This window comes from Rhinopithecus roxellana, chromosome 13 (genome assembly GCF_007565055.1).
Source record: "Rhinopithecus roxellana isolate Shanxi Qingling chromosome 13, ASM756505v1, whole genome shotgun sequence".
In the NCBI taxonomy this organism is placed as follows: domain Eukaryota; kingdom Metazoa; phylum Chordata; class Mammalia; order Primates; family Cercopithecidae; genus Rhinopithecus; species Rhinopithecus roxellana.
Window position 1 is genome coordinate 116,931,881 of NC_044561.1, and position 26,928 is coordinate 116,958,808.

At 44.7% G+C, this 26,928-nt stretch overlaps 1 protein-coding gene across 4 annotated transcripts in view; it reads left to right on the forward strand.

The window, feature by feature from the left end:
- Nucleotides 1–5,346: 5,346 nt before the first annotated feature.
- Nucleotides 5,347–26,928, forward strand: part of IFT52 (intraflagellar transport 52) — a 59,671-nt gene continuing 38,089 nt past the window's right edge. Inside the window, exons 1-6 of one of the 4 annotated variants that reach the window (XM_010384296.2) lie at nucleotides 5,347–5,515; nucleotides 9,463–9,587; nucleotides 11,128–11,215; nucleotides 19,397–19,526; nucleotides 19,819–19,894; nucleotides 20,634–20,705. In XM_010384296.2, coding sequence (XP_010382598.1) covers nucleotides 9,469–9,587; nucleotides 11,128–11,215; nucleotides 19,397–19,526; nucleotides 19,819–19,894; nucleotides 20,634–20,705 — 485 coding nt within the window. In that variant the 5' untranslated portion in view covers nucleotides 5,347–5,515; nucleotides 9,463–9,468. The remainder of the gene's footprint in view (nucleotides 5,516–9,462; nucleotides 9,588–11,127; nucleotides 11,216–19,396; nucleotides 19,527–19,818; nucleotides 19,895–20,633; nucleotides 20,706–26,928) is intronic. The other 3 variants (XM_010384295.2, XM_030915576.1, XM_030915577.1) reach the window with 3 other exon arrangements.

The following is a 26,928-nucleotide window of genomic DNA, read 5'->3' on the forward strand; positions in this document are numbered from 1 at the left end:
CCAGGCTGGAGTATAGTGGTGCTATCTCAGCTCACTGCAACCTCCGCCTCCTGGGTTCAAGTGATTCTCCTGCCTCAGCCTCCCTAGTAGGTGGAACTATAGGCACATACCATCACACCCGGCTAATTATTGTTTGTATTCTTAGCAGAGACAGGGTTTCTCTATTTTGGCCAGGCTGTTCTTGAACTCCTGACCTCAAGTGATCCTCCCGCCTCAGCCTCTCAAAGTGCTGGGGTTACAGGCATGAGCCACTGCACCTGCCCAAGCCTCAAGTCTTATCTAGCTTTCCAAATGATCTGAGAACTTCTGATCCTTTTTAACACAGTCCTTTTTTGCTTAATTGGCCAAAGTTAGCTTTAGATCGCCTGCCTATGCTGGGCTAGTTGCTGTGCTAGACTCTTCCATGTCTATTACAAATTTTCCATCCAAACAACCCTGAGGTAGGAATTATTACTATCCCGTTTTTACCAATGAAGATGCAGAGTCAGATAAGTTGTTCCTTGCCTGAAGGTCACATAACTAATAAAGGCCGGAGCCGGGACTTGGAGCCCTACAAGCTGGCTCCAGGGCTCTCACATTGAACTTTTGCGCTGGTCTGCTTCTCGCTCTGGCTATTAGGTCCAGGCAGAATGACTGCCAAAATCTTTAGTGAGGAGCTAAGTCAAAAGTTGGCTGGAACAAGCCAAGTGTGAGAAATGGGGTCTTGAAGAGGAGACATTGAACGGGATGCTGCTCCTGGTCTGAGGCTGGCTGCCAGGTTCATGCTATGCTCCACTGCACATAGGGGAGCTCAGAGCTGGTCAGAGCTGGAGGCTGCTGCAGAATTAATGCCTAGAACTTCCTCGCCACCATGGAGCTCCATATGTTCAATATTAGTCATTTCCTTTTCTTTTCTTTTCTTTTTTTTTTTGAGACCGAGTTTTGCTCTTGTTGCCCAGGCTGGAGTGCAGTGGCACAATCTCGACTCACTGCAACCTCCACCTCCTAAGTTCAAGCAATTCTCCTGCCTCAGCCTCCTGAGTAGCTGGGATTACAGGCATGCGCCACCACGCCTGGCTAATTTTGGATTTTTAGGTAGAGACAGGGTTTCTCCATGTTGGTCAGGCTGGTCTCGAACTCCTGACCTCAGATGATCCACCTACCTTGGCCTCCCAAAGTGCTGGGATTATAGGCATGAGCCACCGCGTCCGGCCAAGATTAGTCATTTCTGAAGGTAATTCTGATCAGACAGAACGTGAGCTGTAACACCTCATAAATTCAGAATACTTGTGGGATGGGTTGTGCTCCCTTACTTCAGTGGAAAAGTGGTTTGTTTTGGCTGGGCGCGGTGGCTCACGCCTATAATCCCAGCACTTTGGGAGGCCGAGGTCAGGAGTTTGTAGACCAGCCTGGCCCATATGGTGAAACCCCGTCTCTACTAAAAATACAAAAAATTAGCTGAGCGTGGTGGCGCATGCCGGTAGTCCCAGCTACTCGGGAGGCGGAGACACGAGAATCACTTGAACCTGGGAGGCGGAGGTTGCAGTGAGCCGAGATCGCGCCACTGCACTCCAACCTGGGCGACAGAGTATGACTCTGTCTTATTTATAAATAAATAAATAAATAAATAAATAAATAAATAAATAAATAAAAGATGTTTGCTTTTTACAAATGTGTGGTTCATACTCCTGAGTGGCCTTATTAGCTTTTTGGTTAGGAGACAAGGGAAGGAACTTTCTTGGATCAGCGTGTGCTGGTGATTTTATTGCCTTTTCCTCTTAATTCAATCCCACTCTTTCCCTTCCTCAAGTCTTGTCCACCCAACCCCCTACCCCAGGAATCATGGGGGACAAGTCTGGGAGACCACAGAAAAAACACAATGACACTGAGCTATTAGAGATCAAAACTGGGTCAGGAAGAGCTCATGTTAAGCTTTCACATGTGCTAAGAACGCTGAAAGAAACACACTGATTTCCATCTTAATAGTGCCAGTTAATTGACAAATGTGGGACAAGATGAGGGAGAGGTCAAAATCCCCCTAACTTCCCAAAGCAAGACATGAGTATAATGATCAGAAACATAATAGTAGTGTCAGAAGCACACAATCAGCTATGGACGGTGAAACACATAATGGTTCTATCTGTTCTAAGATTGTAAAAGCACAATTATTTTCACCAGGATAAAAAATAAACACAAAGAAAAACTATGCTGTTGAATGGAACATGCTACAACCTATGTTTATGGAGCACATTCCAAGTTGTATATGCATTATCTACGATCCTCACTATAAGCCAGCAGTTAGAAATTAGTAACTTCAGGGCCGAGCACGGTGGCTCATGCCTGTAATCCCAGCACTCTGGGAGGCCAAGGTGGGCGATTCACGAGGTCAAGAGTTCAAGACCAGCCTAGCCAAAATGGTGAAACCCTGTCTCTACTAAGAATACAAAAATTAGCCAGGCATGGTGGCGGGCACCTGTAATCCCAGCTACCTGGGACGCTGAGGCAGGAGAATTGCTTGAACCCAGGAAGTGGAGGTTGCAGTGAGCCGAGATCATGCCATTGCACTCCAGCCTGGGCAGCAGAGCAAGACTCTGTCTCGGCAAACAAACAAACAAACAAACAAAAATTGACTTCACAGATAGGATACATTTGCTCAGAGATTATGAAAACTGCCCAAGGTCACCCAGCTGGTACAAGTCACAGCGAGGAACTGAACTTGGTGACAGTCACTACTGATTCTAAAAGTCTTACTCTTGCCTGTTTTTTTTGGCGGGGGAGCAGGGACGGAGTTACACTCTTGTTGCCCAGGCTAGAGGGCAATGGTGCGATCTCAGCTCACCGCAACCTCTGCCTCCTGCGTTCAAACGATTCTCCTGCCTCAGTCTCCCAAGCAGCTGGGACGCTGGGATTACAGGCGCCCACCACCACACCCGGCTAATTTTTTTTTTTTTTTTTTTTTTTTGTAGAGATGGGGTTTCACCATGTTGGCCAGGCTGGTCTCGAACTCTTGACCTCAAGTGATCCACCCGCCTTGGCCTCCCAAAATGCTGGGATTACAGGCGTGAGCCACTGCACCTGGCCAAAACTCTTAGTCTTTCTACAGTCTCTAACAGTGGGAGAAATGCTCTGGGCAGGTGCTGTAGCAAACACAGAATGCATATCAGGCAGAAAGATCCCAAGATTTGTCCCAGCCTTCAAATGGGATGGCCTACTCTCTTTTCAGTGAGAATACTTCATTTCCATTATTACCCTAACTGCAAACTGTATTCACCCAATTTTGCAACAAAATACAGCATCCCCAAGAACAGAACTCTCTCTCTCTTTTTTTATTTTCTAAAGAGCGTCTCACTCTGTTGCCCAGGCTGGGGTGCAGTGCAGCGATCATGGCTCACCGCAGCCTGAACTCCTGGGCTCCAGCGATCTTCCCACCTCAGCCTCCCAAGTAGATAAGACTACATGTGGTTGCCACCATGCCTGGCTAATTTTCTTTTTTTATTTATTATTACTGTAGCAGGATGAGTCGCAGACAAAACTCCTCAGACACTGGATTAAAGAAGGAAGAGGTTTTTTATTTGGCCGGGAGCGTTGGCAGACTCACGTCTTAAGAGCCGAGCTCTCTGAGAAAGAAATACTTGGCCTTTTTAAAGGCTTACAACTTTAAGGGGTCCACGTGAAAGGGTCGTGATAAATCAAGCAAGCATGGGAAATGTGACTGGGGGCTACATGCATCAGCTAACAGAACAGAAAGTTTTACAATGCTTTTTTCCTACAGTGTCTGAAATTTACAGATAAGTAGTTTAGGTCAGGGGTTGATGTTATTATTATTACTTTGTTTAACTCCTAGGGCCGGGTGGTGGTGCCAAGGTTGTCTGGCTATTTATCTTACTTTTGTTTCTTTCTCTCTTTCCTCTTGTCTTGTCAACTAGGCAAGGTTGGGGGAGAAGGGCAGCAGGAGTAGTAGTGGTCTCCTTCCTTATTACTATTATTATTGGAGAGAAAAGGTGTTACTGTTACCCAGGTCCCAAACTCCTGGCCTCAAGCAGTCCTCCCAATTTAGCCTCCCAAAATGCTAGGATCACAGGCATGAGCCACTTCATCTGACACAGAGAATTCACATATCACCCCTTCTCCACTTTTTCTTTTTTTGAGACAAGGATTCACTGTGTTGCCTAGGCTAGAGTGCGGTGGCACCATGACGACTCACTGCAGATTCAGCCTCCTAGGATCAATCAATCCTCCTACCTCAGTCTCCCAATCAGCTGGGACTACAGGCGCGCGCCACCACGCCCAGCTAATTTTTCGTATTTTTAGTAGATACCGGGTTTCGCCATGTTGCCCAGGCTGGTCTCTAACTCCTGGGCTCAAGAGATCCACCTGCCTCGGCCTCCCAAAGTGCTGGGATTACAGGAGAGAGCCGCTGCGTCCGACCCGTCTCCACTTTTAAAATTTCCAGTGACAGAAACTGTGAAAAGCAACAAGAGTTGTGTGTTTTAATATCCTAAACTCGAAGACAACCATACATGTAAATAAAAACTGTCAGAGCTCTCTGCAATCTTCAGTTTGGGTCTTCCAGGCTGCTGCAGCGTTGTTCACAAATCCACACACCTCTAAAGGTAGGCACAGAGCGCTTTCCTGGGTAGTCGGGTGGCCTGCTGGTAGTTGCAGGCTTCTGGTTTCCCACCTTAATGGCGATGGCAGGGCAACCTGTATTGGTGATGCTCTTTGCACAAGCAGTTCTTTCTGCCGGGAACGCCCTTCCCCAGCCTTTGCCTTAATGAATAACACTCTTTCTTCAAGACTCTGCTCAACAGGCGCGCCTTTTTGACGAGCTTAGTCGTCAGACTTCCTAATACAGTTCAGTTTTCACATTTTTGTAGAATCTGTTCAAGTTCTAACTCCCCGCCCAAAGGGCTGCGGGCTCACCGCTGGCGCTCATGCCTAGCACCATGGCGAGCGAAGATGCGCAGTTAATAAAGCAGAATTATTCGGTGTTACCATTCTCAACACTTACTCAGCTGACCCCTTTCCGGTAAGTAGTTCCTAATAGTCCGGCCCCGCCCTCCGCCCGGCCCTGCGCGCGCCTGGCTCCGCTCTGCGCCTGCGCCTTGGGAATCGAGGCTGGCGCATTCTCCAACCCCGTCGCTGGAAGCCTTCACTATTCTCCTCCCTGTGGGTGGAGCGAAGTTTGGGCACTTGGGTCCTACCTTTATTAGTCTTTAGTCGTAATTGATATTAAATAACAACAGTAAATGGGTTTATTTTTCGTGAAAAGTTAATTCTCCTTGTTTTTGGATTTGCCCCTCATGCACCAAATGGTACAGTCCCACATCAGCCAGGCTCCCTACCCAATACCCCTGACGCCTGCGACTGAGAGGCGCCTTCCGTGCTGTCGTCATCACATCGGCCGGAGCTAGCGCTCCGTCCTGGGCCACGCCTCCCGGCGCACCGCCGCTCCTCCCCGGTTACTAAGCGGCCTTGGATACCTGGCCGCGGGATGCTGGGCGGCGTCAGGTGACCGGTGGTCGCTGAGCGTCAGGTAAAGGGCTCCGACAGTGGTGGGCCGGCTGGGGCGTTGGGGTGGCCTGGGAGCTGTCGAGGGCCTCGACACACTCGTCGAGGCCGCTGGGCCGGTCATAGAACTTCCAGGGTCCACCGGGGTGAAGTAAACTGTGGGCGCGGACGTAGCCCGCGGTCCTGGCGCTCCGGGTGGGAGCCCATCTGCACGGCCTCGGGTGATGCGGCTTTTTTAGTCGTTCCGCTGACTGAAAGAGCATCGGAAGAGGAATCGTAAAGTCTTAATCTCTCTTCTATCGTGGCTGCGATCCCTCGGTATTCATGTGGGAAATACTGATTTGGTAATGTTATTGAAGAGAAAGCGAGAGAATGGTTGTGCAGCGTTACCCAAATATTCGTTATTTTTACAGTTTTAAAGGCCTTATAGTATTATTAAGGAAATGCATTTCTGGCTAAGTCTGACAGTACAGGAACGCAGACCTGCTACTCTCACCAGGGGCTGAACTAACAGAACAAAAAAAGATAGATGTGTCACATTAGTGGGATCATGGAGGGGGCAGTTTTTCAACTGGACAAAATGATGTTAAAGTGCTTAAAGAAGAATAAGTATGTGAAAGCCAGGAAAATTCTGAAATTAATGGTAATAAGGGAAATTAGCTCTCCAGAGCCACCAGATATTATAACATAAAGGTATAGCAATTAAACTACTTAGAAGATGGGTGCAGCAGTGTGGGCCCGTAGTCCTGGCTACTTGGTAGACTGAGGCGGGAGGATCCCTTGAGCCCAGGAGTCAGAGACCAGCATGGGCATCAAAAGGAAACTCTGTCTCTGAAAAAAAAAATAAATTTTTAAAAAAGAAAGTTTGGAACTCAGCAGGAACTTACAGGCAGATAGAATATATTAGAACTCAGAATAAGAGCCAGTTATATATAGGGATTTATTATAGAGGGAAGATGGTACTGTATTTCAAATCAGCATTAGAAAGATGAATTGGGGTCAGGCAGCTTTTTTAGTACTTTAGAAAATTAAACCAGTCGAGCGAGGTGTCTCACACCTGTAATCCCAGCACTTTGGGAGGCCAAAGCGGGTGGATCACTTGAGGTCAGGAGTTCCAGACTCCTGGCCAACCTGGTGAAAGACCGTCTCTACTATGGCGCGCGCCTGTAATCCCAGCTACTGGGGAGGCTGAGGCGGGAGAATCACTTCTACCCGGGAGGCAGAGGTTGCAGCCAGCCGAGATTGCGCCACTGCACTCCAGCCTGGGTAACAGAGCGACACTATTCCTCGTAAAAGAAGGAAAAAAAAAAAAAAAACGGAATGAAGCCCATTTTGAGCACCACAATAATTTCCAAATGGACTAAAATTTAAATGTTAAAATATTACATCACGAATTAGCCGGGTGTGTTGGGCGCCTGTAGTGCCAGCCACTTGGGAGGCTGAGGCACCAGAATCTCTTGAAGCTGGGAGGCGGAGGTTGTGGTGAGCCGAGATAGTGCCACTGCACTCCAGCTTGGGCGACAGAGCGTACTCTGTCTCAAAAAAAAAAAAAAAGAAAAGAAAAAGCAGGCCGGGCGCGGTGGCTCAAGCCTGCAATCCCAGCACTTTGGGAGGCTGAGACGGGCGGATCACGAGGTCAGGAGATCGAGACTATCCTGGCTAACACGGTGAAACCCTGTCTCTACTAAAAAAAATACAAAAAACTTGCCGGGCGAGGTGGCAGGCGCCTGTAGTCGCAGCCACTCGGGAGGCTGAGGTAGGAGAATGGCGTAAACCCGGGAGGCAGAGCTTGCAGTGAGCTGAGGTCCGGCCACTGCACTCCAGCCCGGGCGACACAGCGAGACTCCGTCTCAAAAAAACAAAAAAAGAAAAGAAAAAGGAAAAAAAATTACATTGCAAAGTACTGAAAGAAAGCATTGTTGAATTTATTTATAATCTTAGAATGACAAAAACTCTTCTAAATGTTTCATGTCATCCAGAAGCCAGAAAGGAAAATATTAATACTTTTAACTCTATAAAATTTAAAATCTATATGGCCTGCAAAATTCAACCAAACCAAAAAAAGTATCAGAAGCCAAATAAAGAAAATATTTGTTTAATGATCAATTAGAAAATTATGAAACCTGACTGGGTGCAGTGGCTCATGCCTGTAAACCAGCACTTTGGGAGGTTGAGGTAGGAGGATCACTTGAGGCCAGGAGTTTAAGGGCAGCATAGCAAGACCTTGCTTCTGCAAAAAATTTAAAAATTCGCTGGGCACTGGTATGCACCTGTAGTCCCAGTTACTCAGGAGGCTGAGGTGGGATGATTGCTTGAGCCCAGGAGGTCAAGGCTGCGGTGAGTCGTGATTGCACCACTACATTCCCAGCCTGGGTCACAGAGTGGGACTTTTATCTCAAATAATAATAGGAAGAAGTTTTTAAAAAGAAAAATTTAAAGAGAAAAATGATCAGAGTACCTGGACAAGAAAATCAGAAGAAATACAAGTGGCAGAAATCTATCGCAAGGGACCACTATCTCACTAACTTCAAAGTGGAAATTAAAACAGTAATGAGGGCTTTTTTTTTTTTTTTTTTTTTGGCAAAGACGACAAAGACTGAAAATAGGATTGTGTGGAAACAGAAGCATGTTAGTGGAAATATAAAATTATGATTTTTTGGAGGGCAATTTGGAAATGATTTACTCAGCCATTCAATAGGTAAGAATCTACAAATAGGCAAAGTGCAGAAAAACATGTTGTTTAACATTGATGTTTTTAGTATTGTTTTAGAAAATATTTGATAAAAGATGTCAATCAGTATATGACTGGTTAAATAAATTATGGTAGATCCATAAAATGAATACTGTGCAGCTGTTTTTGTTGTTGTTGTTTAAAGACAGGGTTTCACTCTGTTCTCCAGGCTGGAGTGCAGAGTGAGGTAATTGTGGCTCACTGCAGCCTCAACCTCCTGGACTCAAGCAATCCTCTCACCTCAGCCTCCTGAATAGCTGGGACTACAAATATGTGCCACCATGCCCTGCTGATTTTTGTAGAGATGTGGTCCAGGCTGGTCTGGAACTGCTGAGCTCAAGCGATCCTCCTACCTCAGCCTCCCAAAGTGCCGGAATTACAGGCATAAGCCACTGCATCCAGCCCTGTGTAGCTGTTTAAAAGAATATGGTAGATCCATGTGTACTGACAAAGAAAGATGTCAAATATACAAGGTTAGGTGAACCAAGTGTTTCAGAGTAATGCATGTGGTAAGATCCTAATTCATAAAATAAAACTGTAAGTTAATATATGTATAAAAAGAAGCTAGAACTGGGCGCAGTGGCTCACCCCTGTAATCCCAGCACTTTGGGAGGCCAAGGCAGGTGGATCACGAGGTCAGGAGTTCGATACCAGCCTGACCAATATGGTGAAACCCTGTCTCTACTAAAAATACAAAAATTAGCCAGGAATGGTGGCACTTGCCTGTAATCCCAGCAACTCAGGAGGCTGAGGCAGGAGAATCGCTTGAACCCAGGAGATGGAGGTTACAGTGAGCCGAGATCATGCTGTTGCACTCCAGCATGGAAGACAGAACAAGACTCCGTCTCAAAAAAAGAAAAGAAAAGAAAAAAAGAATCTAGAAGACTATACCCTGCGCTTAACAGTAGTTAGCAGTGATGAATCAGGTTGGAAACATGGTCTTGGGACACAGGAGCAGGGTGATGGCGGGGCAGGGCCATAGGTGTAGGCTGTTGGGAGGGTCTGGGCAAGAGGTGGAAAGCAAAAACGGGTAGGGGAGGGCTGGGTTGGTTTTGGTATTAGGTTTCTGTGCTATGCTTTTGCATTTCATTCTCAACCTTTGAGAATTGTAGGAATTTCCTAGATAGGTTTCAGTTGTATGCCCTTTCTTGATAAATTAGTAGTAGAAGGCAACGATTTATTGCTTTTAGGGTCTTTGGAATATTGTTTATTGATTTTCTGACCCTTCTTTCTTCCATAAGGTAACCATGGAGAAAGAGCTGCGGAGCACCATTGTTTTCAATGCCTACAAAAAGGAGATATTTACCACCAACAATGGCTATAAATCCATGCAGAAAAAACTTCGGAGTAATTGGAAGATTCAGAGGTGACTGACCATGTATATTGTTTTCCCTTCTAAATGATATTGTCCTGCTGATAAAGCTGAGAAGTCTTTATTTTCTTATGTAACATAGATTGTTTAGGTGGGAGAAGCTCAATTTAAAGATTATTCAGAATTAGGTTTGGCGCGGTGGCTCACGCCTGTAATCCCAGCACTTTGGGAGGCTGAGGCAGGCAGATCACAAGATCAAGAGATCAAGACTGGCCAGCACAGTGGCTGACACCTGTAATCCCAGCACTTTGGGATGCCAAGGCGGGTGGATCACGAGGTCAGGGGTTCGAGACAAGCCTGGACAAGATGGTGAAACCCCATCTCTACTAAAAATTTTTTTAAAATTAGCCAGGCGTGGTGGCAAGCTCCTGTAATCCCAGCTCCTTGGGAGGCTGAAGCCGAGAATTGCTTGAACCTGGGAGGTGGAGTTTGCAGTGAGCCGAGATTGCGCCACTGCGCTCCAGCCTAGGCAACAGAGTGAGACTCTGTCTCAAAAAAAAAAAGAAAAATCAAGACCATCCTGGCCAACATGGTGAAACCCTGTCTCTACTAAAATTACAAAAATTAGCTGGGCATGATGGTGCCCACCTATAGTCCCAGCTACTCGGGAGGCTGAGGCAGGAGAATCACTTAAACCCAGAAGGTGGAGGTTATAGTAAGCCGAGATCACGCCACTGCACTCCAGCTTGGTGACAGAGCGAGACTCTGTCTCAAAAAAATAAAAAAAATTATTCATAATTAAATAAATGTTTATTAAAACATCTCTTGGACAAGACGCAGTGGCTCATGCCTGTAATCCCAGCACTTTGGGAGGCTGAAGCAGGCAGATCACTTGAGTTGATGGTGCGTGCCTGTAATCCCAGCTACTAAGGAGGTTGAGGGACAAGAATCCCTTGAACCCAGGCAGTGAAGCAGGCAGTGAGCCAAGATCATGCCACTGCACTCCAGCCTGGGCAACAGAGGGAGACTCTGTCAAAAACAAAAACCAAAAAACATTTATTTTGAAATCAGCAATTAGGATATTATTAAAGCAGCATATTATTAAGTTGTCTTCCAAATCACACACCAAAAAATTATTCTAATTATACACATGTAGCTTTTTAAGATTTAGAAGCTTTCTTCATATTTTGACTGAGGTCAATACTAGGGAAAGGAAACATGAGAATTAAATGAGAATGACTTTGACTTTGTGTATGTGTATGTGTATGTTTCTTCTTAATAGGTGAGGATATGTAATCATACGAGCTAATGGTAGGGCTGATTGAATTAGTAGTTGAGGACTTCCTTATGCTTCAGCATGGCTTAATTTGAACACCTTGACTTACTGGAAGTATTTGAACAGAGGCCAGATGACTCTGGGGCAGGCCTGTAGAGGGAATTCTCACTTTGGGAGAGAGACTGGACCAGTTATGTCTAAGTCCCTTCATCTCTGAGACTCTGTGGCCTCTGCTTCCAAATAGTTGAGAGACTAAAACAATACATAAATTGATTTAAATTATGGACCTAACATTTGCTTTTAAAATTGTATTTCTAGCTTAAAAGATGAAATCACATCTGAGAGGTTAAATGGAGTGAAACTGTGGATTACAGCTGGGCCAAGGGAAAAATTTACTGCAGCTGAGGTAAGAAATATCCACTAAAGAAGGAATATGGTGAAATGATTAAGAGCCTGGGCTCTGAAATACTGGATCTGAATCCTCCTTCACCACTTACTGTGTGGCCTTAAGGTAATCACTTCATCTCTCTTTTCATCATGGAGTTGTGATGATTAACCGAGATGCTTCATGTAAAGTACCAAACACATAGTGTGGGCCAATTAAATATTAGCCACATTTCTTTTTTTTTTTTTTTTGAGACAGTCTCACTCTGTCACCCAGGCTGGAGTGTAGTGGCGTAATCTTAGCTCACTGTGACCTCCGCCTCCCGGGTTCAAGCAATTCTCCCTGCCTTAACCTCCTGAGTAGCTGGGACTACAGGTGCCCACCACCACGCCTGGCTAATTTTTGTATTTTTAGTGGCGACGGGGTTTCACCATATTGGCCAGGCTGGTCTCAAACTCCGGACCTTATGCTGCCTACCTCAGCCTCCCGAAGTGCTGGGATTATAGGTGTGAGCCACCACGCCCAGCCACTAGCCACACTTCTTTGCTATATTTTTGCTTTGAAAATAGGAAAATTCTGCCGGGTGCGGTGGCTCATGCCTATAATCCCAGCGCTTTGGGAGGCCGAGGCAGGTGGATCACCTGAGGTTGAGAGTTCGAGACCACCCTGACCAACATGGAGAAACCCCATCTCTACTAAAAATACAAAATTAGCCAGGCGTGGTGGTGTGTTCCTGTAATCCCAGCTACTCGGGAGGCGGAGGCAGGAGAATCGCTTGAACCTGGGAGGCAGAGGTTGCCGTAAGCCAAGATCGTGCTATCGCACTTCAGCCTGGGCAACAAGAGCAAAACTCCATCTCAAAAAAAAAAGAAAATAGGAAAATTACATTTAAAATAAAGATGTTTATTATTCTGGTTCATGGAATGGATAAAGAATGATAAATGTAAGGCCCAGAGGCCGGGCGCGGTGGCTCAAGCCTGTAATCCTAGCACTTTGGGAGGCCAAGACGGGCGGATCACAAGGTCAGGAGATCGAGACCACCCTGGCTAATACGGTGAAACCCCGTCTCTACCAAAGAATACAAAAAACGGCCGGGCGCAGTGGCTCAAGCCTGTAATCCCAGCACTTTGGGAGGCCGAGATGGGCGGATCATGAGGTCAGGAGATCGAGACCATCCTGGCTAACACGGTGAAACCCCGTCTCTACTAAAAAAATACAAAAAGCTAGCCAGGCGAGGTGGCGGGCGCCTGTAGTCCTAGCTACTCGGGAGGCTGAGGCAGGAGAATGGCGTAAACCCGGGAGGCGGAGCTTGCAGTGAGCTGAGATCCGGCCACTGCACTCCAGCCTGGGCGACAGAGCGAGACTCCGTCTCAAAAAAAAAAAAAAAAAAAAGAATACAAAAAACTAGCCAGGCGACGAGGCGGGCGCCTGTAGTCCCAGCTACTTGGGAGGCTGAGGCAGGAGAATGGCATGAACCTGGGAGGCGGAGCTTGCAGTGAGCTGAGATCCGGCCACCGCACTCCAGCCTGGGACAGAGCCAGACTCCGTCTCAAAAAAAAAAAAAAAAAGAAAAAAAAAATGTAAGGCCCAGAATACAAATGACAAGTATTGGTGAGAATGGGAAGTTATTGGAACCTTTCCACACTGATGGTAGGAATGTAAAATGGTGCAATCACCATGAAAAACAGTATGGCAGTTCCTCAAAAATTTAAGCATAAAATTGCCATATGATGGCTGTGTGTGATGGCCCATGCTTGTAATCCCAGCACTTTGGGAGGCTGAGGCGGGTGGATCACTTGAGGTCAGGAGTTTGAGACTAGCCTGGCCAACATAGTGAAACCCCGTCTCTACTAAAAATACGAAAATTAGCCAGGCGTGATGGTGTGCACCTGTAATCCCAGCTGCTTGGGAGGTTGAGGCAGGAGAATCACTTGAACCTGGGAGGCGGAGTTGCAGTGAGCAGAGATCGGGCCACTGAACTCCATCCAGCCTGGGCAACAGAGCGAGACTCCATTTCAAAAAAAACAAAAACAAAAAACTGCCATATGATCTAGCAATTCCACTTCTGGGTATATGCCCAAAAGAATGGAAAACCGGATCTCAAAGAGATAATTGCACACCTATCTTCTTAGCAGCACTATTCACAATAGCCAAAAGGTGGAAATAGCCCAACTATCCATCGGCAGATGAATAGATAAGATATGGTATATACATACAATGGAATATTATTCAGTCTTAAATAGGAAGATAATTCTGATACATGCTACAACATGAATAAATTTTGAGGACATTATGCCAAATGAAAATAAGGCAGACACTAAAAGACAAATACTATATGATTTCACTTATGCAAGCATGAGGTATGTAGAGTAGTCGAATTTGTAGAGACAGAAAATAGAAGGGTGGTGGTTGCCAGGACCTGGGGGAAGTGGGGAATGGAGAGTTGCTGTTTAATAGGTATAGAGTTTCAGTTTTGCAAGATGAAAACAGTTCTGCAGATTGGTTGCCCAACAGTGTGAGTATATTTAATACTGCTGGACTAGGCCAGGCATGGTGGCTCACACCTCTAATCCCAGCACTTTGGTAGGCTGAGGCGGGTGGATCACTTGAGGCTAGGAGTTCGAGACCAGCCTGGCCAACATGGTGAAACCCCATCTCTACTAAAAATACAAAAATTAGCTGGCGTGGTGGTGCACGCATGTATTCCCAGCTACTTGGGAGGTGGAGGCGGGAGAATCACTTGAACCTGGGAGGCGGAGGTTGCAGTGAGCTGAGATTGCGCCCCTGCACTCCAGCCTGGGCGACAGAGACCCTGTCTGAAAAGAAAAAACAAACAAAAAAAACTGCTGAACTATGTACTTCAGAATGGTTAAGATGGTAAATTTAGGAAAAGTTAGGTGTGTTTTTCCACAGTCAATAAAACAAAAATCCCAGAACATAGAGTCGTTTTACAGAGAATGGGAAGTACCTTTGTGCTCAGAGAGAATATGGGGAGTAGGGAGGTTGAGGTGGGGCAAGGCCAATGTGGTCCTTAGATTGAGGCCAGCCAAGGTCTCCTGCTGTTACTCTGGGTGGTGCCATGGGGAAGAGGTCCAATGGGGAGCATTTCTAGTGTCCTTTGTTTCTCAATTTGATTGCAAGGTGAACTTCCCTGCTGGGAATGGCATGGAGAGAGACACGATTGTTTGATCAGGTTAATTGACAGAAGGAGTAGGAAGTACCATTGGCAATGTGGAGGTAACCAGCAGCCCCTACCCACTGAGACCTTGAGGGAAATGTACATACAGAGGGCAGTGGCCTGCAGAACAACACTCTATTACTTGTTGGGCTTTGGCTCCATCTCCCCATCCACCTAGCGAAGCCAGTGAGAGAGTTGGCCTGATGTTTGCCAGGGACCAGCCAGCCTCAGGAACACAGGGGTATCCAGAGAGAGGGTCAGAACCTGCTGCCAGGGCCTTTTCCCAAGTGGAGATGCGTGCCAGGCCAAGCCTTAGTTTGGGCTTCCAGGGATGGAAGGCTGTTGCATCCAAGAGACACAAGTCCTTCGAGAGGCAAGTTTGATGTAACTTTATCCTAATAAAATGTCCTCTCCCAGACCAGTCCCTGACACCATGCCTTCTCTTTGGAGTTGGAGTGAGGTGGGAAGAAAAGGGAGAAAAGCTGTTAGCTTTTTTTCTAGGAACCAGCATTCCCTTGTGTTACAGTTCTTCCAATAGGCTCATGCTGGTGAGATCACTGCTTTCCTTGTCATTGCTGCTGGCCTCCTAGACTGTTACCCTTGGAGAGCTGTGTGAAGCCTTTTTCATGTTGGCTTCCAGAAACTTCTGTGACAGGACAGACATCATATGTCTGATATTTGGTGCTAGTATCAGGCTAGAAACTAGGCTGAACAGTCTCCCCTTATTTCCACCTCAACTATATTAACGCATCACACTAGCTTTGTGGTGGTATTCAGTTATGACCAGGTAACCACGTGGCTGAGATGAGTATTTTCCAACCCTAACAGACCAGCGTCCACCTATATTACCAATGCTAACTTTATTACCCTGAATTGAAATGCAAAGATAATCTAACCCACCACCATTAAAAAAGTAAAGCAATACAGCTTCCTAACTTTAATGTACATAAATTAGAGGATGATTTATGAAAGAATATATGTATTTCAAATTGTAAATGTTTAGGCATATATATACTAGGAGAATATACATATTTCAGTTTGTTAATGCTTGATCATACATACATTAGAACACTTCTTTATGTTTGACATTTTGAAATAAATGTGTAATAAATGTATAGAACTCCCATGAATGGGATAGGTACATATGCAGACTGGAGGAAGTGATGTATTGGCAATTCAAATCATGTTGCTGTCAGTGATGTGATTTTTCCAAAGTACTGACTAACTCTTGGTAAAGTTCTATTAATAAAAAGAGTATAATTCTTCTCTCAGTTTACATGGTAGTTGGGTACCTGGGAATTCAGTATATGTTAAATCGTGCAAAAAATACTTTGTACAGTATGTACGTATAATTTGGGCCGAGCGCAGTAGCTTACTCCTGTAATCCCAGGAGTTTGAGAGGCTGAGGCGGGTGGATCACCTTAGGTCAGGAGTTTGAGACCAACCTGGCCAACATGGTGAAACTTTGTCTCTGCTAAAAATACAAAAATTAGTCGGGTGTGGTGGCAGGCGCCTGTGGTCACAGCTACTCAGGAGGCTGAGGCAGGAGAATCACTTGAACCCAGGAGGTGAAGGTTGCAGTGAGCTGAGATTGAGCCACTGCAGCATGGGTGACAGAGCAAGACTTCATCTCAAAAAAAATAAATAAATTGGAGTTAGATTTTAGGCTAAGCTTCATTTGTTTGTTTGCTTTTTCTTTTTTAAACCTACGTGACTATCTGAGAAGATATTCAAATGCTGTGAAACAGTTCTTTACTGTGTGGGACTGGTCTGAATATTGCAGGACCTTAACTTCCCTGCCCTTTACCCACTAAAATGTCCTTAAACATTAACATGGCATTAATATTATGCTGTATTAATATTAATATTATGGTGATCCATAATACATGCTAGATGGTTTTAATTCCTCCAATGAGAGCCACTGGCCTGGATCATCCAGTCTTGATTACATGAAATATCTCACATTTGCTGCCACACTGTAAAACTTAACAGTGTGAATGCATTCTAAGCCAATTTCTAAAATTTAAGTCTGCAAAATTAATCTTTCTTCCTGTTTTTGCCATAAAGAAATAAGAAACCTCCAATTTGTACCAAATATCTGTTCTTTTGTTAGAAGGGTCTCACTTACATGCAGAGCTGGAAACTGGGTCTTAATTAATTCGTGGAAGCTCCTTCAACTTTTGCCCATCTGTGTTATTGCACACCACGTCCTTCATGTATCTTTTTCTTCCAATGCCAGATGGCCAATAGGACACAGTAGATACCGATACTTACTGTATACTCATTGCATTTAGGCAACATGGACAAATCCCAGAACTGCATAATCATAAATACCAAGTACCAGTAGAATTTCCCAAGTGAAAGCTATGTTCTGAGAATATATATTGCAAACTAGATCTGGCTTGCTGTTATCAGTCATAGAACATAGCATATATTTACGGCTATCTGGGAAGAGGAGTTTGAGAGGAAATCAAAAGGAAGAAAAAGGAAGAGGAATTTAGGGAGAGATTCAGTCTGTTGTTCAGGGCCCAGGATCCATGCAGTTATAACCCATTTGTTTTGTTTTTCTGTTGTTGTTCCAAAAAATATTTACTAAGGATCTGTTATGTACCTAGTTATGTGCCAGGTTCTAGGACTAACGCTAGGGATCAAAGTCAGATAGCACATGATCTCTCCGTTCTAGGAACTGATAGTTTAGGGGAAATGAAACAAATGGACCATCTACCGATAATGATCAATGTTCTAAGTTCCACATTTCTACAGAAGCACAGAAAAGAGGCATTGGATTATTGGGCCCAGAGGAAGTGGACTTTGAGCTGATTTTTTTTTTTTTTTAGACAAGAGTCTTGCTCTGTTGCCAGATTGGAGTGCATTGGCGCATTCTTGGCTCATTGCAACCTCCGCCTCCCAGGTTCAACTGATTCTCCTACCTCAGCCTCCCAAGTAGCTGGGATTACAGGCGTCTGCCAACACATCTGGCTATTTTTTGTATTTTTAGTAGACACGGGGTTTCACCATGTTGGCCAGGATGGTCTTAAGCTCCTGACCTCAAGTGATCCACCCACCTCAGCCTCCCAAAGTGTTGGGATTACAGGTGTGAGCCACTGCGCCCCACCTTAATTTTGATTTTGAAATAATTCATTTTTTATTTTGTTTTGTGTTTTGTTGTGTTTCATTTTTGAGATGGAATCTTGCACTGTTGCCCAGGCTGGAATGCAGTGGTGCAATCTTGGCTTACTGCAACCTTCACCACCTGGGTTCAAGCAATTCCCCTCCCTCAGCCTCCCGAGTAGCTGGGACTATGGGTGCATACCACCATGCCTGGCTAAGTTTTGTATTTTTAGTAGAGATGGCATTTCACCATATTGGCCAAGCTGGTCTCGAACTCCTAACCTCAGGTGATCCGCCTACCTTGGCTTCCAAAGATTCATTTGTTTTGTTTTTGTTTTTGAGACAGAGTCTTGCTCTGTTGCCCAGGCTGGAGTGCAGTGGCACGATCTCAGCTCACTGCAAGGTCCGCCTCCCGGGTTCACGCCATTCTCCTGCCTCAGCCTCCTGAGTAGCTGGGACTACAGGTGCCCGCCACCACGCCCGGCTAATTTTTTTTTTTTGTATTTTTAATAGAGACAGGGTTTTACTGCGGTCTCGATCTACTGACCTCGTGATCCGCCCGCCTCAGCCTCCCAAAGTGCTGGAATTACAGGTGTGAGCCACTGTGCCTGGCCAGATTCATTTGTTTTGTACAGTGTGGGGAAGTCAGGGGGAGAGGAAAATTTAGGGAGCATGCAAGAGCAAGAGGGCCATGCTGTGGCAAAGCTAGTCTGGGCAGTAGTTTCCAAAGTAGGATGCATGTGATAAATCAATGGGGTGCCAGAAGGAAATTATGTTTATTATTCATATTTTCATTATTCTTAAAACATTTTGAGAGTTGTTTCAAATTATAAAGTGCATATTTTATATAGAGATACATACATATTGGATGTATTTATATACATGTTCAGCTTTTTCTCTGCTGGAGTGCTTGATGAAGAAAGTTAAGAAACTATTTGTCTGGACCACCCACCCCAGGTTTTCTCAGGCTAGACCAGCAAGATCAACCCTAGATTTTTCTCCCATCACCAACTTTGTGAAAACAAGAGAGAGCTTCCAGGAGATAAGCAGAAAACATGCATTTTTCTCTATGGTTTGGTTGGTCAATGACCTTGAACAGAATTCTTCCCAGGTGTGATATGAAATGCTTTCATCCTGATATCGTCTGTGGGCCGTCAAGAGAAGGCATTGTCTAAATCAGTGGTTCTTTTTTTTTTTTTTTTTTTTTTTTGAGACGGAGTCTCGCTCTGTCACCCAGGCTGGAGTGCTGTGGCCGGATCTCAGCTCACTGCAAGCTCCGCCTCCCGGGTTCACGCCATTCTCCTGTCTCAGCCTCCCGAGTAGCTGGGACTACAGGCGCCGCCACGTCGCCCGGCTAGTTTTTTGTAGTTTTTAGTAGAGACGGGGTTTCACCGTGTTAGCCAGGATGGTCTCGATCTCCTGACCTCGTGATCCGCCAGTCTCGGCCTCCCAAAGTGCTGGGATTACAGGCTTGAGCCACCGTGCCCGGCCTCAATCAGTGGTTCTTAACCAGGGGTGATTCTATTTCTTCTTCTCCTGAGGGAACATGTGGCAATCTCAAGAGACATTTTTGGTTGCCAGGGCAAGGTAGGTACAACTGGCATCTAGTAGGTGGAGACCAGGGATGCCTCTGAATGGAGAACTGAGTGCTTCCTTTAGTTAAGTTTTTCACTTTTGACTTGCTGTCTGATAGTCAGCTTTGAAACTATAAGTTTACTTTGAGTATTTTGGAGCTTTGTGCTCAAAGACAAGCTTGGGGATCCTACATAGAGAGTACATTTTATCTTATATACATTTATATGTAAATGCCTTATAGATTTTAAGTATTTATTTTTCATCTAGTTAAGGTCTTATGGTGTTTCAGGCAAAAGTCTTTTGAGTATATTCATAGATTGCTTTTTTCCTTTGTGTAGTTTGAAATCCTGAGGAAATATCTTGACAGTGGTGGAGATGTCCTTGTGATGCTAGGAGAAGGTGGAGAATCCAGATTTGACACCAATATTAACTTTTTACTAGAAGAATATGGAATCATGGTTAATAATGGTAATTAGTATTATTATTTTCAGTAGAGGCAGCAATGTCTATCTATTATTTTATATCATAGCCCTCTAGGTCCAGTGGCATAATGGAAAAAGCCCTGGGCAGTGTGTACATGTTTTAATGTTCCATTCTCATCAGCAGTCTGAGCCTCCTAGGCTTGGGCTGCTTCCATTTATAAAGCGAGATGGATTGGAACCGAGTTCCAGGGTGCCTTTCAGGTCAAAATTGGTATGAGTCTATAATATCAAACTTATTTCTAACCTAAAATATACCTCCTTCTCTTTTTCCCTCATAGATGCTGTGGTTAGAAATGTATATCACAAATATTTCCATCCTAAAGAAGCTCTAGTTTCCAGTGGAGTCTTGAACAGGTAAGCATGTTGAAAGCAGAAATATCTTGGCCAGGTGTCACTGCTCACACCTGTAATCCCAGCACTTTGGGAAGCCAAGGCAGACGGATCATTTGAGATCAGGAGTTCAAAACCAGCCTGGCCAACATGAAACCCCATCTCCCCATCTAAAAATACAAAAAAATTAGCCAGGCATGGTGGCAGACACCTGTAATCCCAGCTACTCGGGAGGCTGAGGCAGGAGAATCGCTTGAGCCGGGGAAGCAGAGGTTGTATTGAGCTGAGATTGCACCATTGTACTCTGGCTTGGGTGACAGAGTGAGACTCCGTCTCAAAAAAAAAATAAAGCAGAAATATCCTTACACATAACTCTCATTTCTTTTACATAAATCTTCCCTCATCTCTTCTCACACATTCTTTTCACTGCCCCTTCTTCTTTCTTTTTTTAGGTTATTATAATTTATTTTACTATGTTGCTACTCATTCATCAAATTATTTTTCTTCATCTTTTGAAACTTACTTCACATTCAACTTATTTTTTATTTATATATATATATATATATGTATGTATTTTTTGAGACAGAGTCTTGCTGTGTTGCTCAGGCTGGAATGCAGTGGTGGGAACACAGTTCACTGCAGCCTTGACCTCCCAGGCTTAAGCAATCCTCCCACCTTAGCCTCATATTTACTGTACTATTGAATACAGTGTGAAATTCTCAAATTTTTTTTGTTTACTAGATTTTAATTTTTCTTCTTCAAGGGAAATTAGCCGAGCTGCAGGAAAGGCTGTGCCTGGGATCATTGATGAGGAAAGCAGTGGAAACAATGCCCAGTGAGTGTGTTTTCTGATGCCACATGAGGAGGATGTATCATTTTGAAGAGTCTTCTTTTTCAAAATGAAAAGAGCTTTTGTTTCTGGTTACAAAAAATAATCAGAATTTGAACAGTTCAAGAGGAAAAAAGTAGAAGCTCTGCACTGTAAGTCCATGCCCCTCACCCTGAAGGTAGTCTTAATAATATAGTATGTAGGCCTGGCACGGTGGCTCATGCCTGTAATTCCAGTACTTTGGGAGGTCGAGGCGGGTGGATCACCTAAGGTCAGGAGTTCGAGACGAGCATAACCAACATGGCGAAATCCCATCTCTACTAAAAATACAAAAATTAGCCAGGTGTGGTGGTGTGCGCCTGTAGTCCCAGCTACTCGGGAGGCTGAGACAGGAGAATCATTTGAAACCTGGAGGCGGAGGTTGCAGTGAGCCGAGATCGCGCCACTGCACTCCAGCCTCGGCAACAGAGCAAGACTCCATCAGTATAGTGTTTAGATTTCTAGGGTATTTTTTTCCATATTTAAAGTTATAGGTAAGTACCTCTTCCTTTTTAATGACTGGATTAAATTGCATAAATCCCAATTTATCTAACCAACTCTCTATTATTGGACATTTAAGTAGTTTATAATGTTTTTCTTTAATAATACCACCTGATGTTTGTCAAGCATTGACTGTGTGACAGGCATGTATGACCTCATTTAATCCTTACAACTGTGGAAAGTTAGAGATAAGATACAGAGACATAATTGCCCAAATGCACATGACTACTCTGTGTCAGAACTTAGATGCAGACGTAGGAAGTCTGTTCTAGGGCCTGCACTCTTAACTTCTGTTCTGTATTATTGTTACAAACAATTTTATAGCCGGGTGTGGTAGCTTACTCCTGTAATCCCAGCACTTTGGGAGGCCAAGGCGAGTGGATCACCTGAGGTCAGGAGTTTGAAACCAGCCTGGCTAACATGGTGAAACCCCGTCTCTACTAAAAATAGAAAATTTAGCTGGGCGTGGTGGTGGCCACCTATAATCCCAGCTACTCAGGAGGCTGAGGCAGGAGAATCACTTGAACCTGGGAGGCGGAGGTTGCAGTGAGCTGCCATCGCACCTCTGCACTCTAGCCTGGGGGACAGAGGGAGACTTCATCTTAAAAAAATTTTGTTTATATTTGTTATTATAAATAATAAAGCACAAATGAACATCTTTTTTTTTTTTTTTTTTTTTTGGTGACGGAATCTCACTTTGTCACCCAGTCTGGAGTACAGTGGCATGATCTCAGCTCACTGCAACCTCCACCTCCCAGGTTCAAGTGGTTCTCTGCCTCAGCCTCCCATGTAGCTGGGATTACAGGTGCCTACCACCACACCCAGCTCATTTCTGTATTTTTAGTAGAGATGGGGTTTCACCATGTCAGTCAGGCTGGTCTTGAACTCCTGACCTCAGGTGATCCACCTGCCTCAGCCTTCCGAAGTGCTGGGATAAGTGAACATCTTCGTATGTACAGTTTTGTGCACTTGTGGTAGTATTTTTTAGGGTAAATTTCTCAGCATTGAAATTTCTGGGTCAGAGGTCTTCCAACAGATGGGTTACCAAATGTAATGTACTACCAGATGTCTCTCAGGGAGGTGGTACCACTTACAGTCCCTATGAGCACACCCCTTTTTCCTCTCTTGCCAGCACGGAGTATTCTAGTAAACATGGTATCTGTTTCTTTAAATTTGCATTTTAAAAAATTATTAGTGCATAGGATGACCCTTAAAGACTACTGGCTGATTGTGTTTCTTCTGTGAATTTCATGGTCACTGCTTTTTGGCCATTTTTCTGTTGATGGTTTGTCTTTTTGCATTCATTTATAATGCCTCCGTACTTTGAAATATTTTACCCAATAAAAATGGACATTTTTATGTAATTAAAGCATGTTACAAAGTTTTAGTAGTGAAAATAATGTGGTCCGGGTACTGTGGCTCACCCCTATAATCCCATCACTTTGGGAGGCTGAGGCAGGCAGATCACTTGAGCTCAGGAGTTCAAGACCAGCTTGGGCAACATAGTGAAACCCCGTCTTTGTAAAAAAAAATACAAAAATTTAGCTGGGCATTGGTGGCTTGCACCTGTATTCCCAGCTACACGGGAGACTGAGGCTGGAGAATTGCCGAGCCTGGGAAGCAGAGGTGGCAGTGAGCTGAGATCACGCCACTGCACTCCAGCCTGGGTGACAGATGAGACCCTGTCTCAAAAAATATGTAAATAAAATGAAATTTAAAAATAAAATAATGTGATTGGCTGTGTGCAGTGGCTCACACCTATAATCTCAGCACTTTGGGAGGTCGAGATGGGCCGATGGGTTGAGACAAAGAGTTCAAGACCAGTCTGGGCAACATAGTGGGACCCTGTCTCTACAAAAAAAAAGAAAACTTTAAAAATTAGCCATATGTGGTGGCACACACCCATAGTCCCAGCTACTCTGGAGGCAGAGGCAAGAGGATTGCTTGAACCCAGAAGGTCGAGGCTGCAGTGAGTCGTGATCATGCCACTATACTCTAGCCTGGGTGACAGAGCAAGACTGTCCCAAATAAATAAATAAATAAATAAATAAATAAATAAATAAAATAAGATGTGGTTGTAGTCCAGAAATAGTTAAAAGAAAATAAATAATACAGAGTAAAATTAGACCAAAAACATATATGGAGGGTGGGAGTTATTTGTGTATAGTAAAAGTGGCATTTCAAATATTAGACATGGATGGCATAATTCTGGATAACCATTTGGAGAAATAGTTTCATTTTCATACTACACCCCAAAATGTATTATGGATAGGCTAAAATTATTAATATTAAAAATGAAAGCATATGCCAGCCGCAGTGGCTCATGCCTGTAATCCCAGCACTTTGGGAGGCTGAGGCAGGTGGATCACGAGGTCAGGAGTTCAAGACCTGCCTGGCCAATATGGTGAAACCCTGTCTGTACTAAAAATAGAAAAATTAGGCTGGGTGCAGTGGTTCACACCTGTAATCCCACCACTTTGGGAGGCCGAGGTGGGTGGGTCACCTGAGATCAGGCGTTTGAGACCAGCCTGACCAACATGGTGAAACCCTATCTCTATAAAAATACAAAATTAGCCAGGGATGGCCGGGCGCAGTGGCTCAAGCCTGTAATCCTAGCACTTTGGGAGGCTGAGACGGGCGGATCACGAGGTCAGGAGATCGAGACCATCCTGGCTAACACGGTGAAACCCCGTCTCTACTAAAAAATACAAAAAGCTAGCCGGGCGAGGTGGCGGGCGCCTGTAGTCCCAGCTACTCGGGAGGCTGAGGCAGGAGAATGGCATGAACCTGGGAGGCAGAGCTTGCAGTGAGCTGAGATCCGGCCACTGCACTCCAGCCCAGGCGACAGAGCGAGACTCCGTCTCAAAAAAAAAAAAAAAAAAATTAGCCAGGGATGGTGGCAGGCACCTGTAATCTCAGCTACTCAGGAAACTGAGACAGGAGAATCACTTGAACCTGGGAGGTGGAAGTTGCAATGAGCCAAGATCATGCCATTGCACTCCAGCCTGGGCAACAGGAGCAAAACTCTGTCTCAAAAAAAAAAAAAAAATTAGCCTGGCATGGTGGTGCACGCCTGTAATCCCAGCTACTCGGGAGGCTGAGGCAGAAGAATTGCTTGAACCCAGGAGGCAGAGGTTGCCGTGAGCCGAGATTGCACCACTGCACTCCAGCCTGGGCAAGAGAGCAAGGCTCCATCTCGAAAAAATAAAATAAAAATTAAATTAAATTAAATTAAATTTTAAAAGAAAGCATAGAAGTACTTAAAGAAGCCCAGGTATGATGGCTCATGCCTGTAATCCCAGTACTTTGGGAGACTGAGGCAGGCAGATCACCTGAGGTTAAGAGTTCAAGATGAGCCTGGCCAACCCCCATCTCTACTAAAAAATACAAAACTTAGCCAGACGTGGTGGCACAAACCTGTAATCCCAGCTACTCGGGAGGCTGAGGCAGGAGAATCGCTTGAACCTGGGAGGCGGAGGTTGCAATGAGCTAAGATCGCACCACTGCACTCCAGCCTGGGTGACAGAGCGAGACACCAACTCAAAAAAAAAGAACTCAAAAAAAAAAAAAAGTACTTAAAAAAATAGGTGAATATTTTAAATTCTTGAAGTAAGGAAGACCTTTCTTAGTAGAAACCAAAGTAAAGTCATAAGGGTGAATATGTATAGCAATATAATTCACAGTTAATATTTTTGACTGTCAAGAATCAATCTAGGCTGGGTGCGGTGGCTCACATCTGTAATCCCAACACTTTGGGAGGCCGAGGTGGGAGGATCACGAGGTCAGGAGTTAGAGACCAGCCTGGCTAGCATGGTGAAACCCTGTCTCTACTAAAAACAAAACAAAACAAACAAAAACAAAAAACAAAATTAGCTGGGCGTGGTGGTGGGCATCTGTAGTCCCAGCTACTTGGGAGGCTGAGGCAAGAGAATGGTGTGAACCTGGGAGGCGTAGCTTGCAGTGAGCCAAGATCACGCCACTGCACTCCAGCCTGGACGACAGAGCAAGACTCCATCTCAAAAAAAACAAAAAGGAATCAATCTAATTATTTAACTTTGTGTCAGCTCATCCAATTGGTATAGGTAAAGAACTGTAGACTTGGAGTTAGAAGGAATTATTAGAAGTTCCTGATTCCCTCTCTTACTTGCTAAGGGTGATCCAAGGCATAGTAACTGTTAGTGTTTGTTTCCCTATCTGTGTACTGGGGACAATGTTAACCTTACAAAATTGTTGGAGAATTTCAGTGAGGTGATATTTGTGAAAGTGCTTTGTAAAGTTTAAAGCAGAGTACCCTACCTGTCGTTGCATTATGACTTTGTAATTAATTATAGTGAAGGGAGTATGTCTGGTTGTTCTTTTCCTGGATTATCGAGGAAGCACAGCTTCCTGGTAGGCTTTGAGATAGGGACTTGTCCTGCGTCGTGCTTTGAAGTATCTTTGCCTGTTGGAGTCTCAGATTCTCCTTTATTCTTATTTCCTATTATGTCCCTTCTCCCTTCTCTCACTCTGCTGTAGCCACACTTTGTTTTCAATCCTTAAGTAAGCGAAGCTCATACTCATCTTAGGGACTTTACACAAGCTATTCCCTCTTTTAGGAAAACTGTTTCCAAAACTTTTCACTGAGCTAATGTTATTCATTCACATGTGGTTTGGAAAGTTCTGTTTTGGGGATGGGTGTTTAAGTTTATACTAAGTCTTATCAAAACGTCAGTCTCATTTTCTTTTTTTTTTTTTTTTAGGAGACAGAGTTTCACCCAGGCTGGAGTGCAATGGCACCATCTCATCTCACTACAACCTCCGCCTCCTGGGTTCAAGCAATTCTCCTGACTCCTGAGTAGCTGGGATTACAGGTGCCCGCCTCCACACCTGGTTAATTTTTGTATTTTGAGTACAGATGGGGGCTTCACCATGTTGGCCAGGCTGGTCTTGAACTCCTAACCTCAGGTGATCCATCTGCCTCAGCCTCCCAAAGTGCTGGGATTACAGGTGTGAGCCACTGTGCCTGGCCTAGTCTCATTGATTTTTTTAGTAGTAATTAAAGAAATAGAGGAGTGCAAATAATAGCAGATAGGCCAGGCACAGTGGCTCACACTTGTAATCCTAGCAGTTTGGGAAGCTGAGGCAGGTGGATCACCTGAGGTCAGGAGTTTGAAACCAGCCTGACCAACGTGGTGAAACCCCATCTCTACTAAAAATACAAAAATTATCCAGGCGTGGTGGTGCGTGCCTGTAATCTCAGCTACTTGGGAGGCTGAGGGATGGGAATTGCCTGAACCCGGGAGGCAGAGGTTTCTGTAAGCTGAGATGGCGCTATTGCACTCTAGCCTGGGCAACGAGCAAAATTCCATCTCAAAATAATAATAATGATAATAGCAGATAGTTTTTATCTTACTTCTCAAGTGTCCATTCTCCCTTATGCCTTGAGAATCACCTTCCATTGATTGCATTTGGGGAAAGTGTTGGGGATAGATGTGCATTGACCTCCATATGACTATTTCTCCCCTCTTCCTTTTCTTTCTCCATGGACAACTGCTTGTTTTCTTCTGCTTCTGGCCCAGAGATCATGGGCTGTAATCCACCTTGCTGGGATACTGCTGAAGTAGGGGTAGAAGGCCGAGTTTGGAGAATGTGGGCCAGGTACCACTTCTCTTTCATCATATGACAACAAAGTCATAGGGTAGATGAGACT